The 21,891-nt window shown below is 34.5% G+C and overlaps 2 protein-coding genes across 2 annotated transcripts; both read left to right on the top strand.

The window, feature by feature from the left end:
• The first annotated feature begins 9,057 nt into the window (after window positions 1-9,057).
• LOC116114179 (protein GDAP2 homolog) lies at window positions 9,058-10,662 on the top strand. The gene is made up of 3 exons (XM_031400337.1): window positions 9,058-9,537; window positions 9,840-10,104; window positions 10,201-10,662. Exons 1-3 carry the CDS (start codon window positions 9,291-9,293, stop codon window positions 10,427-10,429), a joined length of 741 nt encoding a protein of 246 aa, XP_031256197.1. The 5' UTR covers window positions 9,058-9,290; the 3' UTR covers window positions 10,430-10,662.
• A 736-nt stretch (window positions 10,663-11,398) lies between these two features.
• LOC116114158 lies at window positions 11,399-11,988 on the top strand. Its single transcript, XM_031400307.1, has 2 exons — window positions 11,399-11,474; window positions 11,630-11,988. Exons 1-2 carry the CDS (start codon window positions 11,402-11,404, stop codon window positions 11,908-11,910), a joined length of 354 nt encoding a protein of 117 aa, XP_031256167.1. The 5' UTR covers window positions 11,399-11,401; the 3' UTR covers window positions 11,911-11,988.
• Window positions 11,989-21,891: the final 9,903 nt, after the last annotated feature.

Raw genomic sequence — 21,891 nt, 5'->3', positions numbered from 1 at the left:
TTTGCCTATAATAGGTCCCCTAGTGCTACCACTAACACTCTCTTGAAGTTCTTTATGGCCTAACCCTATCACTCAATAGAACTTAGTATCCTACCCTTGATACCCAATTGAGCTTGATGCTAAGGAGAAGCGAAGTCCATGAAGAAGTACAGAAACAATTAGGGCCCAAATAGCCAAATCTAATGAAGCTATAAAAAGAAGCCAACAAACATAGGAAAACCCATATTTCCAACGAGTGATCTGTATGGGTTCATTTGAGAAATGAGAGATTTCCTTCCAAGAGGAAAAGCAAGTTGGCACCTAGGCCGATGGTCCCTTGAAGTCCTTAAGAGAGTTGGGGATAATGCATATAAAATTGATTTACCCTCTGAATTTGGCAATGTTTCGGCTACTTCAACATTGGGACTTGTCTCATACTTAGAAGAGGCATACTTTCGGATTTGAGGACAAATCCTTCTCAACCGAGGAGAGGATGAGAATCCTAGCCCATCATACTCATCACAAATGCTAGGGATTTCAATGAAGACTCAGGACAACATGAAGAACACATCGGCCCAAGCAACCAAACACTCAAGGAAGCTCGCAAAATTGTCCAAGAGGTCTTAAGGTTCCAAGGCATAGCTCAAGCCCTATTTTGTGGCTAAAACGTGAACAAGAAGTGGGAACAAGTTACCTTGGCCCAAACCCAAGTTTGGATGTATTTGATTCAAATTTGGGGGAAAATCCTAAAATTATTATTAAGGACATAGGGTCCTTAAAAGGGAAGGTTGTCCATGACATTTAAGGGTAGGCTTGCTTTTGACTTGTTGGTGGAGACTATTGTTTATATTTTTCATGCAATATTTATATGTTCCATCATGTAATATTTGCTAGGGTAAATCCCTTAATTTTTGTAAAGCTATTAAAGGCCACTTGATCATTTTTGTAGAGGACATTGAATAGTACTTTTGCCTTGAGAAATCGTTTTCTCTTGCTTTCCTTACCAAGTTCGGCCAAAATTGGTGGGTGGAGTGTCTTTCAAGTTGGTGGAGTTTCCTTTTAGCTTGATTGATCCCTTGGTCATCTTTTTTGTAAGTTATTTTCCTTTTGCTACAATTACCTCTTTTCCGGATTTGTTTGCATGATGTGTATGAATCCATTTGTGGTGTATTTGAACAAGAGTGCTTTTGTGTTGATTGGAGTTCGATACAGGAGTTGTTCTAAGTTGTCATAAAGTTGTGTGGTATGGAGGGTGATAGCCGAGTGGTCTTAAGGAGTTGGAAGAAACAGCCTAAGTGGAGTGAAATTGGTTGAATTAGGGTGGTATTGAATTGTGGTTGTAAGAATTCATATCAGTTAGCCACGACATTGATTTGGGAAGAAGAGTTCTCCGATTTTTTAAGACTGCACTCTTCCATCTTTGATACTATGAAGCAACACCATCACTAAGTTCAAAAGGCCTTTTTGTTTCTGAATGTGATGATCTATTAAAGAAAATAAAGATGAATAACATCGCCAAAGAAGAAAATTTATAAAACTCAACTCAACTCTGGAAAGATATTGCTTCAAAAAAATATTAAATAATATCTTTTAATTTAAAATATATTGAGATACAAAATTGATGGGTCTTTTGTCCTAATAAATCTTAATTTTAGCTTTTGTCCTAAGGCCACTTCTCTGATCCATGCATTTTGTATGCATCAACATAAAACCATATGTATCTTACCCACTTAATAAGGTACTTAGTGCTTTTATTATTTATTCAAAAAGTATATATTAAAAAAAAATAGCCTTACCACAAGCATTAACACCAAAGAATCTCTTAAAAAAATTTCATCATAAAAATGCAACGAATTGATAAAGAGTGAATAAATTACCTGCAGGTTGATGGCGATTGTAACTTTTGTAGAATTCAAAGGTAGTCTCTTAACAATCTTGGTTGAAACGTTGGTGATGATGATGAGCTATCAGTTGGCTAAAGTTCTTTTGGCCACACAAACAATGAGAGTTTATTTTCTTCAATTTGATGCGGTTGGTGTTGCACCAAGCCCAAGCCTTTAATGCTTAATTTGTTCTCTCCTTTTCTACGGATTCAATGAGTTATGTCAAAGGTCCATGAAGGCAAGGCCATGGAAATCAAGCTGTCTAGACTCTAGAGTAGGTCCTGCAATTGACCCTCTCTCTTCTTTGCGGATTCTTTCATCTCTGTCGCCCTGGACGGGTCTTTTTGGGAAGTCGAGCTTGAGTGGATGGAACAGGTGGAAAAATAAATAATGGAGGGGAATATTTCCCCAGAGGCGGCGTTTAGACGCTTAGAAAAAGCCAATAGCCGGTGATGGTAGTGGTATTTTTCGATCGGAGGCAGTGAAGGGTTTGTGGTTGGGAATTTTCTTAGTGGGAATTACGGGTTAATTTGAAAATTGTTTAGTGGGAATTACTTTTGAATTATTATTCTTTTAAATTAGTTTTAATTATATTTTTTTTTAATTTCTCATTGATGTGACAATTAATTGATGTGGCATATGAGATGACATTTGTCACATCAATATCATGTTAGTTAATACACAGATTAGGGTGGAAGATTAGTAAGGTTACCCTTACTCATATTTTATTATACGTTAAAGTTAACAGTAAATACTATACTTATAATTTAATTTTATAAACTTTTTCTCATAATTTTAATGTGACACTTCAAAATTTGTCAGCTTACAATGAGTCTCTCTATCCCAATATGACGTGACCAATAGCAAGTTACCATATCGAGGTTGTGAGAAAAAATTTATAAGATTAAGTTATGAGCCAATCTTTATTATAAAATTAACAGATAGATTTAACATAACGTGGGTTTATACTTTATTTCTAATAAGAGTGGGGGCTCAAATTATTTGTTGAAACACATGGGGGTTTTCATAATTATCCCCAATATTATTTCAATGCTAGGGAATATATGCCCTTACTAAATTCTAGTGTCTGGTGCATTAATAATATCCTTTTTTAAAACAAGACAAGACTACGGAGTAGTTGACTAAATAAGACTTGACTTTATCTATATATAATTATGTCTAGCGCTAGGCATTGGGGACCGGTCCAAAAACCTAGTCCAAAAACCCGATCCTAAGACTGATCCAAAAAGCTGACCCAAAAACTCGATTCTAGGACCAATCCTTGAGAGGACTGGTCCTAGCAGGCCTGGTCCCAAAACCGGACCAGGCCTAAGGAAGGCTCGGTCCCTCCACTAGGCCCTCCTCCAAGGCCCAAGCCTGGGACAGATCCTAGGCCCGAGCCTAAAACCTTTTGGTTTATTTATTTTAGCCCTTGGATAATTACATAAAACCCTCTATAAATTTTGAAATAAACAGAAATTGTACGGGTTAAAATGAAATTTTAAAAATAATTAAAAAAATTTGCATTTAATAACCGTTGGCTAGCAGCTAACAGTCACATGACCGTTGGTAGTAGCCAATCAAAATCTTATTCAATTTATATTTATATTTATAATTTATTTATATTATAATTTATTTATTTATATTTTTCAATATCATCTCTTATTCATATTATTATTTATTTTTTTTCATTTTAATTATTTATTATTTTATCATAAATTCATAATTGATTCCTGAATGATGCATTCAGAGGATTATCCCCAAATGAGTTTTACGTTCCATCAACCGAAGAAATGGAAGAGTTCAATCCATTTTCACTGTTTCCTCCAGAGGCAGCAACTGCAATTCAAGAATCACATTCGACTGAGATGAGGTGCAACCAAACACAAGCGAGCTACGACTCAATGGGCACGGGCATGGCCCAACCCCCTCAACCATCAAAGAGGATTGTATCCGATGTATGGCGACACTTCACCAAATCAAAACGGCCAAAGACAAATGGGGAGGGGGAAGAATCGTGTGGGGTATGTAATTTATGTGTAACCATTATTGACGCTAAGAAGGGGACTTCGACGATGTGACAATACTTGGAGAAGAAGCACCTCCAAATAATGTAACTGTCCAGTACATCTTCAACCAAATCAGGCAGGCAAATTCAAACTCAACTTAATTTTAATCCACAATTCTCAACTCTCTCAACATGACAATACAATGCACATATTGCATGAGAGGAAATAGCAAGATTCATAGTTGCTACGGACTCTCCTATTTGTTTATCTAAAAATCCTTATTTTATTCATATGATTAAAACTGCATTTTGTCCAGCATATACCCCTGTTAGTAGAAGTACAAGTAAAAGAGATATACTAAAACTTTATAACAAAATAAATAATAGACTTAAAAACGAATTTCAAAATTTTAAGAATATATCTACTGCACTTACATAAGACATATGGGCTTGTATATCAAAAACAGATTTTTTAACTGTCACAATACATTTCTTAGATCATAGTTGGGGTTTACAACAAAAATTGATGGGTTTTAAACCATTATATGAAAAACATAACACTGACACTATTTATTTTTACAATTCTTGAAGTTTTGCAAGAATGTGTATTAACTGATAGAGTTGTAGCGCTAACGCTTGATAATGCAGCTACTAACATTGCGACAATCTCTTTATTTGAAAATAGATTGGATCCGCGTGGTGAAGGCAATTTTTTTTTTCACTAGAGATGTGCTTGCCACATCATCAATTTGATTGTTAAAGCAGGTTTAGATGTTATACATTCGAAGATGGAGAGGGTGCGCATGGCTATTGGATTTATGGTCGACAGTAGCAACAAAAGATGGCAGAAGTACGTCAAATATTGTAGGCAAGAGGACCCACCAGTTCTACCTTTGAAGTTATGTACAAACATGCCTATCCGTTGGAACTCCACCTACTTGATGTTGGAAAAAGCTTTGCCAACCGCAAGACAAATTATAGATTTCGTCAACTGGAAAAACCATCTAGAGGAAGTTGTTAGCTATGATGATTGGACGGTTTGTAAACTTTTTTTATTCATTTCTTAAATTTTTTTATGATTCCACTAATACATTAAGTGATATTTATTATCAAACTACTAATTTAGCGTTAGATATTTCATTTCAAATTTCTAAAACTTTTGCTAAATATAGATATAATGACATTTTAATGGAAATTATTTTAAAGATGGAAGAAAAATATGAGAAATATTGGTTAGATATTTCATTCTTATATGGATTAGACCTTGTTGTAGATCATAGGTTTAAATTACACATAGTTAACTGTATAATTACTGAGATAAACTAGCATTAGAACATGATTATACGTCTTATTTAACTGACTTTAAGCAAAAATTGGAAAGTCTTTTTTCTTTATATTATAACAGGTACAATGGAAATGGAAGTGGAAGTGGAACATCCAGGAGAGACGATTAGGACCCTGATGAAGACCTTCATCAAGGATCGAGCATGTGGACGTATATGGAACATGACGGAAATAGCAGCTCCAGCTCATACATACATGGACCAAATGAGCTGAATCGCTACCTATAAATGGACATGTCCTACATGACGAAGAAGGAGAAACATGAGATGGATTTGCTTCAATGGTGGAACCAACATCAAAGTCGATTCCCCATTGTAACCTAAATGGCACGTGACATTTTATCTGTGCCGGTTTCTACAATTGCATCTGAGAGAAGATGCTCTTTAACCGAAGAGATGATTGAAGTGGTAATGTGTTTACGGGATTGGACTCATGTAGAAAGAAGACTACAATAGCACCCTGAAGATCTCGAACTACTTGAACTCTTTAGAAACACATATTTTAATGATTTAAATATTGTTGATAATGAAGATAAATAATTTAATAAAAAAATTTATTTAATTGTTTATTTGTGAAGCGTGAATGTGTGATTGTGCAAATATTACATTTATGTTAAAATCAACCATTAATTAATTTATTATTTCATTATTTTTAAAATTAATTAAACTTTAAAAAACTTACTAATCTACCCTTGAAAATTACTAAACCCCCTACAGAATATCATTTCGCCCCTAAAATATAAAAAAAGATAGGGGGAAAATAAAATTTTGCAAGCCCATAGGACATGTCCTATGGGCCCAGGACCGGTCTGGGTCTTGAAATTGCTCATGGGCCTAGGACCGGTCCTAGGCCCATGACCGACTGATCCCAAACGGGCCCAGGCCTGGGCCTTCTTGGGACCGGTCCTTGACCAGCTCTAATTATGTCTTATAAATATTAAATTTTAAACAGTCGATAAAAAAATTTAAACTAATTTAATATTTATTTTTATTAATTACATATAATTTATAATAATAAGTAAATAAGTTTTGTATATTAGATAACCAGGTATAATTATATAATATATAACACATTTAAGAATATTTATGCGTAAAGAATGTACCATAATTTAAATTTTCATTTGATAATATTAAGAAAATAAAATGATGAGTATACAATTTTAATAAAATGATAATAATTATATTAATTAAAATGATAACAATTTTATTGTATTAATATTAATAATCTCAAGTTGTTATCTAAATTCAATAATGAGTTACTAAAACCTTTTTAATAGCATGTATTTATGATGTGTGTGTGGCGCTGTAACTTAAATTATTCATTTTAATAGTTAGGTGTGTTTGTTTTATTATTTTAAATAGTATTTTTGAAAAAAAGTTTTGTTGAGTTATTATTACGAGGTAAGATCTGAATTTGTAAATGTGTTTGATAAGATTATTTTTTTAATTCCTTATATTTGTTAATTTAGTTAAACACCCTCTATAATAAAAGTTTTAAAATTAACAAAAACACCCATATTCACCCATTAAATGCTGGCAACCGGTGGCCAGCTGCTGGGAATATGTGGGTGGGGGGAGTGTATTTGTCAATTTATAAACTTTTATTGTTGAGGGTATTTAGTTAAATTAACAAATCTAGAGGGTTTAAAGTAGTTGAATAAAATAAAATTGAATTTTCAGAATAGGGAAACAAATATGTATTTTGGGTAGGATAGAGATACCATCTGGTAGAAATAATGCCCCAAACACAGCCATGATATTCATATAATTTAATAATTGTGATAAACCTAAATAAGAAATATATAGATTATTTAAACATAAATTTTAATTAGTGATATAGTATTTTAAGGAATTACTTTATACGAATACTTGTAATCTTACATAACAAATTAAAGTAAGTATAATCTAATCAAATTAAAAAATAAATTCAACATATTAATTAAAATATTTTTAATATTTATTATTTCTAAATACATAAACCATTAAGAATATATGGATCTAATAATGTTTATATCCTTTCTATAAAAAAAAAAGTAATGTTTATGATATAAATTTTAATTATAAATTAATTTAATAAAAAAAAAAAAATTTATAGAGTGTTAAAAAAAAAAAAAAAAAAAAAAAGTTAGCCCAACATGGATAAAGAGATCAATGCCTCTGAAAGAATGGATGGACTACCCAAGCGACGGGTGAATTGAATGTGAAACTAATTCCATGTTCTACGTTAGTTTACTTTGTTTTTTCCTCTTAAATTACTAAGTCAATTTTCATTCAATTTATTAAATTTGAACAAATATGAAAAAAAAATATTAAAAAATTAATTGTACAAATTAAAGAGAGAGGATAGAAAAATCAAACATGCAATAGTCGTTTGACAAACTTGCCTATATTCACTCGTTCAAGAATCCCCTTTAAGGGTTTAAAATATTCTCTTACCAAAATATAAAATCTATTAAAATCATGTCAAAAGATAGAAATACCTTTGAATTTTTTTTTTTCTATTGTCATTACAATAAAAACAACAATAAATTAAAAATTAATTAACAATTTTTGCCCTATTTTAAGGTATTAGAGCATCTCTAATTGTGCTATTTATTTTAAAAAGCATATTTCATATAAATAAAAAACATCTTCATTGATTTTTAAATATAAAGAACAAAATTTTTATTCAAATCTAATAGAATCTTTAAATTTTAGGAGAGAGAATATGTTTTTTCAAGAAAGAAACTTAATATGAGAAATAAATTATAAATAAAATATATAGAAACTTATAATTTATTATTTAAAATTATGATAGATAGTGAAATTTGACTCTTTAAATATGGAGAGTCAAACTCATTCTTTAATTTATATTTAAAGATAAATGGTTTGTTGAACTCTTGTTTCTATGGATAAACTCCTTATAATATATGAGTTTATGTCATATAAAGAGTCATTTGGAGATACTTTTTATTTTAAAGAACATCTTTCATATAAATAAAAAGTATCTTCATTAATTTTAAAATATAAAGAATACAATTTTTATTTAAATCCAATAAACTCTTTAAAGTTAATGAAGATGCTCTTTATTTTTAAGAAAGAGACTTAATGAGAGACAGAATTAATAAATAAAATGCATAGAAACTTGTAGTTTATTAATTAAAATTAGGACAGAGAGTGAAATTTGACTCTCCAAATGTGGAGAGTCAAACTCACTCTCTAATTTATATTTTAAAGATAAAGAGTCTGTTAGACTCTTGTTTTTATAGATAAACTCTTTATAATAAAGAGTTTGGGTCATATAAAGAGTTATTTGGAGATGCTCTTAGATTTTTAGAAGTTAATGAGATGCAAAAGATAATGGTCCAATGGAAGATTTAAGATTGTTTGATTAGGCTTATTTAAAGCCAAAAGAGTTTATTTAAAGTTATAAACACTTTTTAAAAAAAAAATAAAAAAAAATAAATTGTTTGGTTACCTTTTGAAATTGCTTATAGTATTTTTAAATAAGCTTTTTTACAGCTTATAGGAGAAGCTCAAAATTTGAGCTTTTACCATAAGCTATTTTTGAGCTAATAAAAAATGTTGAAATTTTAAAAATATCATACAACTTTTACTTGAACTATTCCCTTTTTCATACCTTAATATTAGAAAGTGCTTTTACATTTTCTTGACCAAAACTAACAAATTTTCATAAAAGCTCTATTCATATAAACTCTACTCTCATCAGCTCTTCTTTTATAAGCACGGATTAAGAGATTTTGACACATAACAATTCTGTATAATTACTTATTTTGCCCTTCAACAGTTTTTATGTAGCATTTTTTTTTTTTTTTTCGGCTTTAAGAATGCAAATGCCATTATTCAAAAATTCTAGATTGAAAAAGTGACTTTCTAAAACCGAAGGAGCGAGTTACTTTCACCAAACCAAAGTCTGTTAACGTCAAGGATGATTTTGCTAGGGTTTTTAATTAATTGTCCTTGCAAAGGACCTCACTACCAAAACACGATTAAACCCGTACCATAGGAAGGAATGAAGTAGATGCAAAAGCACAAAGGGAAGCAAAGAAATTTTGATTGGGAGAAAGAAAATATAAGATGGGGAGTTCATCATCAGATGAATTTTCGGTGGTGGTACTGGCTTCAGATTTGGGAATAGATGCGCGTCCTTTTCTGTCAGAAATACAAGAAGAACAAGAACCAGATGAACAGTGGCACGATTGTGCCCAGTACCTCTCTTCTGATGAAGACTTCTCAGATCTCGATGTCCTTCAATTCTTTTCCCTCCAAGGCTCTGATAAATCCGGAAACCGCATTTTTCGCATCGTGGGAAAGTATTTTCCCGGTAACCAAACACCCCCTTTTCTTTCTTTTACATTTGATTCTTATTTTGGTTGTGAATATGACAAACTTCTTACAGAGTAAAGCTGATTATAATATGTGTGATGGTTTCTCTCTTTCTTTGTAAACTTTGCTTCTTGTGGATGATTTATGCTACATAGTATTGAGTGTTAGTTGAGGGTTTTTGATTCGGGTAAATTTTGTATTAAGTGTTAATTGAGGGTTTTTGATTTGGGTAAATTTTGTATTCTTGTTTTGATTAATTGGATATAGTAGTGAGCTAGTTGGTTCTTTAATAATATGCAGCTCCAGTTCTGAGTGGGGAGCGGTTGAAGAAGTATATTTTCCACAAAATATGCAGTGAATTGCCAGAGGGGCCTTTTTGCATTGTTTACATGCATAGTACTGTGCAAAAGGAGGACAATTACCCTGGCCTCACTATCTTGAGGTGGATTTATGAAGACCTTCCTTCAAACATTAAGGACAGGCTTCAAGTCATGTACTTCCTTCACCCTGGGTTGTGGTCGAGGCTTGCCTTTGCCACTCTTGGCCGATTATTCTTAAGTGGAGGGTGAGTGGACATAAATTCAAAGCCTAAATTTTCTATATGGTTTGAACTTGTGATGAGCAATATGAACAAGTTTTGTTTTATTCTTTAACTTTGCAGCTTATATTGGAAAATCAAGTATGTAAGCCGCCTTCAGTATCTCTGGAATGACATAAAGAAGGGAGAGGTTGAGATTCCTGAAATTGTGCAAAGTCATGATGATGTTCTTGAGCACAGACCATTGACTGATTATGGCATTGAACCTGATCATCTACACTTAACTGAGGCGCCTTCAATGGGTCATTCGTTTGGAAGGTATGAAGAGAACTGGAAATTGAGGGACCTCTAGTAGTTTTGCTATTATGTAGAGAGTTGATTCCCAATTAATTGGGACAGAACATTGTCTGTTGGGTTTAGTCGTGGTTATAAACCACAAGCATTGTACAGAATAATCCTAATGTTCGGTTGTGTCTAGCTTTCTGCTTTTGAGCAAAACTGAACAAGTATATGTTGCAAGATCTTGTAATCCTGAAGGTACTTGTACAACTGTTTTATATATACCTTTTTGGAGCTCTAGTTTGAGTATTGTGCTATAGTCATCCTTTTCCTTGCTGCAGCTTTTATTTGCGGATTCAATTAAATTTTTTGAGTGCTTTCATTTCTTAACTTATGAGTTTAAGTTGCTCAAAAGAGTTTGTGTTTGCACTTTACTAGTTGAGCTACATACTTTCCATAAGATGCTTCTTTAGTTTTGATATTATTATTCTGGTCGGATGTACTCGATAGTATTTTGACAGATGATCTCCCCGTTTAGAAAATCAAATAGTGAGTGAGAATGATCAATTTTGGAATCCACTTTCAGCAAAATTACAAGTATTGATCATTGTACACAATTAGAAAACAAAGTTGCAGGACCAGATCCTGTTATAGCTTTATATTTTCAAGCTTGTTTATTTCTCCAAATTGATAGCATATTTGCTTTGTGCACATCTGGATGTGGTAACATTCACTAAGGTTTAATTCTTATTACATGGTAACAACATCAAAAGTCAACCCCCTTTCTGCTGAAATGGTAATGTCATGATGAAAAGTTGGTGACACAACTGTCATTTAATTGTTGAGGTTTCTCTCAGCGCCCAATACAATTACTCAGCAGGGATTTATCCCAAGTGTGCAATTAATCTTTTGCTCTGGTAAATCTTCTTTGATATCCAGTAATAAATTACCTCCTTAATATGACATTCATCACATCTTCTTCACTTACAACTTCACAATGCGAAGATATTGCTCAAAAGTTTCTGTCAGAATATTCTAGGGGGAAATGGGTTGCAGCAATTCAAAGAAAACGGACGGGACAGAGACGGGTTACAACAAGCCTAGGAACAAAGATCAAGGTAGCCATTACTCTGTTTTTTTTTAATTCAATAAATTCTAAATATTTGTGAAAAATTTAGAATCGTACATAATTTTTTTGAAACCATTGAAATAAGTGGGTACGGCTTTAATTTCATGGCACATAATTTTGTTGTACTTCTTGGCATCATTTTAGATGTGCAGCAAAGCCGTGCTTTCACCAACTGTAGCATAAACACAAACAACGGCAAAGATGAAAAGACAAGTCCAGTGAAGAAGGGGAATAAGATGGTTGAAGCAAAGAAGGAAAAACATGTTCAATTTGTGGAGCCTATTCCATATGAGGAAAAGCTTATTGAAATGGAGGAAGCTGAAGCTGAAGCTGAATCAGAAGATGAACCTTTCTATTCAGCCGAAGAAGAAGTTGATTCAAAGAAGCCAAACTCTTATCAAAAGGACCATGCTCATAAAAATTGATTTTATTTTTACCAAAATATTAGCTTGAACCTCATCTTTGATAAAGTCTCAAGTGATATTCTAAATAATTAATTTGTCGCATTGATTACCTGATTATGATTTTCTGAAACAGATGGTGTAATTTTTTTTTTTTTTTTTTTTGGCAAATACTATGAGAAAGGTAATAATTCATTGAATAAGGAGTGCAAATTAGGAAATTCAAGAAGATAGATTAGTTATAACATCAACTACGTTACCAAAATAATTGGAATTTCATGTACGTTCTCAATACCTCTGACCACTCGATAATTGACAAAATAATAAACTGTCAGGTTGTTGAGAAATTGCCTGGAACCTCATATCATTGTTTTATGACGTAAATATGCTAAAATTGGCAAGAGATTTAATGTGTAGATTTAGAATTTCTCTGAGAGTAATTGCGACATTTTACTGTTTCTTATCCTCTAGCAAATATTAAAGAGGTTTATACTTAAATTTAAAATTATGTTGTTATTAGGCCAAACACAAAGAGAAGTTAATATAAATGTTCTTTTAGCATGAATAATAGCAAGAGTAGTAATAGTAGCAGTATATATGAAAACTGATTTGAAAAAACTAACATAGTATTACTTTTAATTACATATTATTCTTCATCATTTTTTGAGTTTTGTATTGAATTGCTATTTTATACGAAAGTAAGGATAGCACAAAACCCTGGCTACATGTTGAAGAAAATGGGAACGGTGAAATAGAAGAAAAATGGAACTTGGACGATGTCAAACGACAAAGGCAAAGGGAAAATGGAGGAAGAATCTGAGTCATCTGATGAAAAATCTCGAAAGAGACAAAGAACCGAAGCTGGCTTTAGCTCAAGGGGAGCAAGCTCAGTTAAAGAATTGCTTGAAAAAATGGAGGAACACTTCGAGACAAAATTCGAGATCTTAATTATTCAGCTATTCGAGATGTCCGACGAGCTTCGTCGTCTTCAAGCATCTATGCCACCCTTTCCAAAACCACCTCAACCTAGAGTCTAGGATTCATTTTTTTCTTTTTGACTCTTATTTAGCTTATTTTGCACACGGGAAATAGTTGTGTTCACTGGACACTTGAATTTATTTATTATTATTTTTTTTAATGTTTTGTGTTCTTACGTTTTCCTCATATATATATATATATATCCTTTGATGTGTATGTGCATGTCTTTTCATCATGCTTATTGTTATGGTTTATAATTGGGTTGATGATAACCATGAACTTTTTGTTTGATGACAAAAAGGGGAGAAGAAGTATAAATTGAGTATTGTGTTGTGAGTAGAGTAGCTGAGATGACAAAAATGAGATCAGAAGAAGTTTAATTGTGTGTTGTGCAATGATTGTTGGTATATGCTTGTTGTGAGGGGGAGCTTATGCTTAACTTGTTTTACTTGGCATTGGTTAAGGGAAATGCTCCGGGAGTTTTTGCTTTTAGTTTTGTCATCAATTAAAAAGGGGGAGATTGTTGAGTTCTAATGTGTTTTGATGTGCCAAAACTAATCAAAAGATTGGTTAGAATCTAACAAAAATGCAAAGGTATGACTTATGTCATAACCCTGACAAATTGCAGATTTTTCCTTAATGGAAAGCCCGGCCTGTTCAATTCAGCTGAACATCTGTTCCTTCCTTTATAAATTTACCAGGAAGCCGTTCCAAATGGAACAACATCGTTCCTCATGCCTGTTCACAACTCTGCCAAGTTTCTGCTTTAAGATCAAGCCTATCCAAATAGAATGACCAAGATGAACGCTCATTTCATAAAGAACGACTAGGATGAGTGATCAAACTGTTCCAAACAGAATGACTAGAATGAATGCTCATTCAAAATAGAACAACAATGATGAAAGATCGTCCATCATGCCCATTCTATAGTGAACGACATCGTTCCACTCATCATTTATGACTCTAGAATCTTGACGTAAGATTGCTATCAAAGAATGAATGCCCGCTCCATTTGGTGGAATGCCCGTTCCAATCAAAGTCAAGATTCAGGGTTAGAAATTGTGAGCTAAAATCAAATCTTGGAATTAAAATGTGAGACCTGAACGACCTGAACGAACACCCATTCCAGAATCCTTGAAGATCGTTCCATGAAGGAATGAGATCGTTCCACGATGCCGTTTAAGGCTCTGGAAATTCTGGACCTTGATGAACCAAAGATGAACGACTGTTCCAGATGGTGGAACATCCATTCGTGTTATGGGAACGTTATGTTCAATAAAGGGAATGACCATTCCAAGATCTTGAAGTCAACAAAAAAGTGTTTGTTGGTGTTAGGAACGACTGCTCATGATGATGGAATGCCCGTTCCCCTAGATTCTGCAGCTTTGCAGAACTGCATTTAATGCAACAATGACTCTTTTCTTTATCTAAGTTGGAGAGATATAAATTCAATGATTATTGCTCAGAGAAACAAGAGACAAGTAAGAAAGAAGTAAAAATACATCAAGAACATTCTCACATAATCCCTAGTGCTTAAAATCCAAATCATTACTCTCTTTTGTACTAATCTTTAAATATCTTTAGAGAATGCTTTGAACTCTTATTGTGTTTATAAGCCTAGATAATTAGAGGCAATCATTCACAAAACACTTTGACAAAAATCCTTTGGGTGAAATCCTATCAATCTATTGTACAAGTGAAATCCTGTGAAAACTAGTGTAAAGGCGAAATCTGATTCTAGTGGAACTTTAAGAAGGTTGCCTTGAAGAAGTGGACGTAGAAGGCTTGTGGATATAGCTCCGAACCACTGTAAATCTCTAAGCATTTCTCTTCCCTATCTCTCATATTTATTGCTTATTGAATGCTTATACTTGCCTCATGCTCATAAATCATATTTATTGTTTATAACATATTTGTTCTTAAATAGACTCCATTTATTGCTCATTCATTGTTGTGTCTAGGGTTGTTTAAGTGCTTAGCATTTGGGTTGTTGGAGATATTTTTATTCCGCATTATTTTATTAATCTCCCACCACCCTAAGGCGACAACACCCCCCCCCAAAGAGCATTTTCCGTATTAGTGTTTTACATGTCTCATAAGGTAGACATAACTATATCCTTGGCCTTACCTTTGCTCGCCCCTCCACCAGTGTTGAAGTAACTAACATCATTGATTTTGACCTTTTATTGTCTTGCTCCGTAGTCTTTAGCATACTTAGGAGCTCAGCGAGGGTTTTCTCCATCGTGTTCATATTGAAATTCAATATGAACAGAGAGAATCAATGAATCAAGCAAGGATTGAAGAATTAGATAAATAGCCAATACTCCATCCAAGCCAAAACCCAAAGCCTTGAGCTTGTCAATATACCCAATCATCTTGAGTACATGAGGACCAACTTGGGTTTCGCCAGACATATGACTCCTAAAGAGCTGCTTTGACACCTCGTATCTCTCATGACGAGCTCGTTCTTGGAACAACTATTTAAAACGGAGAATGCAAAAACATCCATGTTTTCACGTTTATTGTGCAGAAAAAAGATTCCAGCTTGAGACCAATGCAATAATCCCAACCCAGGCATTGCACTTGAGAAATCAAGTGGCAATATAATCCAAAGCACGTGTCAGCTCGAGACGGATGAGCCAAGTGTTGATAGAGCAACACCTAATAACCTATTAAACTACATGAGCACAAAGTGCAATACATGCAACTGCTTTATATAACAAGTAGCTACTCCCTGACAAACTTCAATTAATTACAATCGTAATCACGATTAAGTGTCATAATGCCCTGACAGCCTTGATTGCCCAAAATGTGTCAGGGTAGACAAAAATCATTTCGTTGATGCAAATCCCCACTAACTACTGCCATTGCGACTCTTATAAATACCAAGTTAAAACCCCGAAAAGAAAAAAAAGGGGGGGGGGGGGGGTTGAAGGGGCAAAGAACAAAAGAAAAGGAGAAAAAAGGGAGAAGGAATCAAAGACAAAGAAATGAAATTTTTGTATGCTTGATATTGTAAATCTTTGTAATCATTCGCCTTGAAAAATAAGAATAGTGGATGGAGGCTTGATTTTTTTATTCGGCTGAACCACTTAAAGAAGTCTGCTTCTCTATTTTTTATTATTTGTAAACACCTCACGTGACTCCAATCTCATCACAATAGCTCACTCTCTATTGCTAGTTCCCTAGAACCACGCACCCATCTTGCTCGGTTCTCCCTAGAGTCAATCAAGTATCTCTAGTTGACGTGTATCTTTGCCTTGATGCTTTAGTCAGTGTGAAAATTTGCATCAACATCTTGGCGCTAGAATGAATGGCTCGACTTGAGCATCCTAGTTGAAGTCAGCTTCATTGTAACTCAATACGATTATCACTAAGTCGGTCACAATATTTCGTTGGAAATGGCACGTAAACGAGAATCACTAAGAGTCAAATTAGTGCAAACTAAGTTGGCACCTTCACAACAGAAGGTCCAAGGAACACCCAAGAGGTTGCCAACAACCTCTCACTAGTTGTTACACTCTCCCCAGGAGAAAATTGCCAAGATACAGGTACTCACAACGAGAACCCACATATCGTGTAGATGCTTTGGAACATCACCCATGCAATTGGTAATCTCTAGCGGGAGGTAACCGATTGGAGGGCAAGGCAAGTTGTAAACAATTCTTCGGAGCCATGAAGCATCGTTTCTCCAACTCTTAGTTAGGAATGCAGGATTGCCGCAGATCATTCTAGCACGGTTGGAGGGTTACAACGAAATCATCCCATCAAAGGGAGGTCACTAGATCTGGAGTGCCTAGGGTGATGCCCAGGAAAACAACTAATGGTGGAGGAAACGAACCACCAGGAGCCTATCTAATATGGGCAAAGGGACGGATGAGTTCAACGTGACGATAGGGTCACGCAAGCGCATTCCCAATAGATGCATTCAAACTTCATCCCATACTAACACAACCCTCAAGAGCAATGCGCTAGCTCAAACTTGCATCATGGAGGGTATCAAGAGTTGACCTTTGATAGTCGATCCTTACTATTTGAGCAATCATAATTCCTTTTTGCATGTAAGTGTACCCAACGAGGAGAGCCAACAAAACCCTGATTTTGATCTTTGCAGACATCTAAATGCCCAAAACCCGATCTCTGCCACCAACTTAACCAGAACAGGAGAAATGCTATTCCCTTAAGCAACCTTCGGGTTGGTGTATAGTTAGAAGACATGCAAAAGATGCTTGACGACTTGTGCATACGACATGTCAATCATGTAATAATAGCCTCTCGCTTCCCTTTTTGGAGGAGATGCATCTGGTGCCCTTATTGGTAGGATTCAAAACCCCATACATCAAATTCAATGGGGAAGACGATCCACAAGATCACCTTGACGCCTTTTGTTAGAGTAGGTGCACTAGAGCCAATGATTTAGCTCTTGTAAACGCATTTCAAATAAATGAATAAAAAGGCATCGCTTATTTATGAGCATATATACTATAACATCTATTTACTATGCGTAAAGAAAATAGTATATGTCCTTTGAAAGGTTGGAACCAGTGATAAGGGAATTAAGTGTTATAAATCTTAATTGTGAGAACCCTATTAGCACAAATGGTGGCCCTTCTTAAATTGTCTGTAGTCATAGTATAAATTTGACTAAGGACATAGATTATACGGAGAGACTATCATAGTGTTGAACGACTCTATCGAAAGGTAGTAACAAATCTCACATGTCAACGTTATGGGCATTAACCTGGTGCAACACATGGGTGCTTGCTTGTGCAAGTACACTGGACTGACCCATAAGAGGATTTCACATGAGATGGTAAACTCAGTGGCTATGGAATATATCCTCTTATGGATGGTGGTGCATGTGGTCTTTCAACTTGTGATCACCAGAGCGCCATGTGTAAATATCGATGTGATTTGACACTAGCCTAACGTCATCTCTTTTAGGGATTACCAGAACAATGGCAATTGGTTACATCAAGAAGTACACTATGACTATGGTGGATCAACAAATGATTCATCACTCTTGGTTATAGGAGATCTTTTCTCGGCAAGATATTTGGTTAAAGAACTACAACCTCAAATCAGTGGCCACGGTGGAATCAAGTTGGTGCTTGAATCCAATTTTATAGTCGTTTGATTCAAGAATCAAATATAGAACATGTCAAGGTAGCTTTTGAGGTAGACACTATTTATGTACCTTAAACCTTGATGAGATAAAAGATGATGAAATGAATCGAATTGCACGATAACCATATCAAAGACAAGGTAAACCTAAATTGCTGATTCTTTACTTACTGAGGAATCATGATGCCTTGCTAGAGGCCAATCTTGATTAGTGTACAAAAACACTAATTGCTTGATGCTTAATTAGCTATTGGGACACTACCAGCAAAGTGAAGAGCCTTCGAGTCACACACATAGAAGGTAGTTAAGTGAGAAATGGAAATAGAAGGACAATCATATCTTTGGGCTAAAAAGGGTATTTAGTTAATTTGGGAGTCCAGAGGCATTTTCGTCATTACAGGCAAAAAGGGCACTTTGGTAATTTTGCTAAGGGGTTGACGCCATTATCCAATTTATTGGGAGAATTTTGAGCAAAATTGGAATCATATTAATTTTAATTAATATGGAGAATATATATTTAATTAAATATATATTAAAACCCATATATTAAATATGATAAATATATATGGATTAAATAAATAGTAATATTTATTTAATTAGAATATGTATTTATATAGGAATTAAATAAATAGGAATATTTATTTAATTAGGATTCATATTTAAGGAGAATATCTTTAAGAGATATTCTAATCCCTTATATCAAGGGTTGCAATCGTATTCAAATAAAAATTAAAAGGATTGTAATCCAATCCAAATAAGAATTAAGGATTTACAATCCTTATTAGATTCTTATTTGGGATTGCCTATATAAAGGGTCATTGGGTTTTGATTTAAGAGAGCAATTCTCATAAAGTTAATTTTGCAAATTGAATAGCAAAATTAATTCCCAAAACCCTAGTCGCCACCGACCTTAGAGAGAAATTCTCTCTTTAAATTCCGCCACCTCCCTTAAGCCCTCCGATTGATCTAGTAGTCAATCTAGGGTGATCCTGAGTCTACCTTCGTGTGGATACCGATAGACTCAATCCTACGTTGGATTGATAGTGTCTAGTTTAAAAGATCCAAAGGAGGAGCCACCAACAGGGGTAAATCACATAACCTTGTATGGTTTTATATGTTGATTATTCAGTCTAAATCATGATCTTGGGTAAGGGGATCATGCCATGGCAAGAATTTTTTTTGTCAAAATTCTGCACTTGCCACAACATAGTTCCCACACCTTTGACAACTTGATGGAGTTATACTAGGTGTCCGATCTCACCAAATGTAGGTGACGCGAAGAGGTGGTATAAGAGGCTCCCTCTAAACTTAGTCCATTCCTGTCACTAGTTCATGGAACTTTACCTTCAACAATCCCAAGCTCAGCATAGGTTTGCAATGTTGATAAACTACCTCAACAATATCCACAAGAAAAGGCAAGAGCCTAACTTCATACTTGAAAAGGTTTAAGATGGAACAAAGCAAGGTAGTAGATGCTCCAGAGGAGGCAGTGAGAACGCTCTTGATTACCAAAGTGAGGCCGCAAACCAAACTATGGAAAGTCCAAAAGGAAGACTACACATCTCTCGCCCAATTCTACCAGATGGCTGAGAAATATCAGTGGATAGAAAACTCACTGGCCACTCTAAGCGGCACGACCTCAACCAGTTCCCCTGTTGGTCAGCCCAACCGAATAGGGAATAATAAGAGGGATGATCACCACGAGATCGACATCGACTCCCGAAGAGGCCATAGATAGAGCCGAAGAGGGATCTTGAGCTAACCTTTTGATTCGGTGACTACACACCTTCGATCACCCCCATTGATGAGATCTTTGTGGTCACCGATGTCGTCAAGCAATTACTATTAGGGTAGGCACCCTAGAGCCAATCAAATTGTAGCATTTGACTACTTGGAAAACTTGTTGATATTAATAAAAAGCAATTTGACTATATTATGTAAATTGTATTTCAGATATGTTATAATATATGTCCTTAGAATGGTAGAATCATGACAAGGGTATCAAGTGCTTTAAATCTTGATTGTAAGAACCCTATGATCACATTAGATGACCATTCTAGAATTCGTCCATAGCCTTAATATTATCCTGAAGTAAGGGCATTAATAATATGATAAGGCTATCATAGCGTTGAACGACCCTGTCAAAAGATAGTAACATATCTTGCATGTTAAAGGTGTTTGGTGACAACTTGGTGCGACGCATAGGTGCTTACAATTAGCTAGTTCACTGGACATGACCAACTAGAGGATTCTATATAGATGATAACCCCAATGTCTATGGAATACATCCTTTAACGGATGGTGGTGTATGTGATTCTCAAACTTGAGATCAACAGAGTGTCGTATGTAAATATCGGTGAAGTTTGACACTGGCCTAACATAGTCCTATTTAGAGTTATTAGTACAGAAGTGATTGGCTGCATTGAGAAGTACATTATGGCTATGGTGGATCAACATAGGATTCATCACTCTTGATTATAGGAGAATTATCTCGCTAAGTAATTCGATAAATGAAAATGACTGTAGAACTACAGTGGAATCGAGTTGGTGCTCAAGTTCTGTTAAGTTGTTAGTTTGAATTCCGAATACAAACATATCAAGGTAACATATTTGAAGTTGACATTATTTATGTACTTTAAACCTTGATGAGATAAGGGATGATGAAAAGATTTGATTACACAGTAACCATACAGTTGACAACTAATACATTGAATCCGAATATATCGGCTGACTTTAATGCCTGGCTAGAGGCCAATCTGGGTCTGTGTGTAATGAGACAATTGATTGAGTCGTCAATGCGATATTACCCACTACAATACGTGGATCCTACAGGTCAACACACTTAAAAGACAAATAAAAAAGATTTGGAGTAGGGGCATTTCATCATTGGTGGTGAAGGTATTTTGGTAATTCTTATGATGCAATTAAATTCGCTAAAGGTTGTTGCCTATGTCCAATTTTAATATTGGATTTTAATTTGTAAGATTACTTATTTATTCAAAATATATATATATCTATATATATATATATATATATATATATTAAAAAGAACAAATAGACATGATTTAAATTAATATATTAGTGCATATGCATTTTAAGTTAGAGGTGGGAATTTGGGACCGGACCAAAAAAACCCACCCAAAAACCTGGGTTTAGGATCGATCCTTGTGAGGACCGATCCTATGAGATCCCGTCCTAAAACTAGAGGAGGAGGAGGGCCTGGGCCTGGGCCCTAGTCCTAAAACCATTGAGGAGGGCCTGGGCCCTAGTTTCGGTCCTAGGCCAGGGCCCAAACCCTTATTCAGTTTTTTTTTTTAAATTGGACCCTGGCAAATTACAAAAACCCCCATTTTTTTGAAATATACAATAAATATGGGAGCTAGAATGCTATTTTACAAAAAAAATTAAATAAATGCAGCCAACGGTCAGTTGACCATTGGCTGCTCAAAGGCAATTGGAGGGGGGGGGGGGGGGTAGTTTTTTTATTTTTCACTTTCCCCCCCAAACCTCAACTATAAAAACCCCCCTAAACCTCCATTTTATTCACAACTCAACTCTCAATCTCTGTACTCCAATTCTCTTCAATTCAATTTATATTTACATTTATTCATATTATTATTTATATTATTCAATTTTTTTTCCATTTTTCAATTTCATCTATTATTCATATTATTATTCAATTTTGTTCTTCTTTCATTTTAATTATTTATTATTTTATTATAAATTCATAATGGATTCCCAAAATTATGCATTCGGAGGATCATCCCCAAATAAGTTTTACATTCCATCCATCAAAGAAATGGAAGGGTTCGATCCATTTTCACCCTTTCAAGAGGTAGCAACTCCAATTCCACAACCACAAATGGTCGGGACTGGGTCCAGCCAAACACAAGTGAGCTATGA

Source organism: Pistacia vera, unplaced genomic scaffold (genome assembly GCF_008641045.1).
Source record: "Pistacia vera cultivar Batoury unplaced genomic scaffold, PisVer_v2 Contig701, whole genome shotgun sequence".
Taxonomy (NCBI): domain Eukaryota; kingdom Viridiplantae; phylum Streptophyta; class Magnoliopsida; order Sapindales; family Anacardiaceae; genus Pistacia; species Pistacia vera.
This window is presented reverse-complemented; position numbering and strand designations above follow the sequence as displayed.

Bases quoted from the DNA above. Each gene is read 5' to 3' on its own strand.
- LOC116114179 (XM_031400337.1), top strand. From the start codon at position 9,291: ATGGGGAGTTCATCATCAGATGAATTTTCGGTGGTGGTACTGGCTTCA. The intron at 9,538-9,839 runs GTAACCAAACAC...AATAATATGCAG, and splicing joins CGTGGGAAAGTATTTTCCCG to CTCCAGTTCTGAGTGGGGAG. The intron at 10,105-10,200 runs GTGAGTGGACAT...TTAACTTTGCAG, and splicing joins CGATTATTCTTAAGTGGAGG to CTTATATTGGAAAATCAAGT.
- LOC116114158 (XM_031400307.1), top strand. From the start codon at position 11,402: ATGGGTTGCAGCAATTCAAAGAAAACGGACGGGACAGAGACGGGTTAC. The intron at 11,475-11,629 runs GTAGCCATTACT...GCATCATTTTAG, and splicing joins GCCTAGGAACAAAGATCAAG to ATGTGCAGCAAAGCCGTGCT.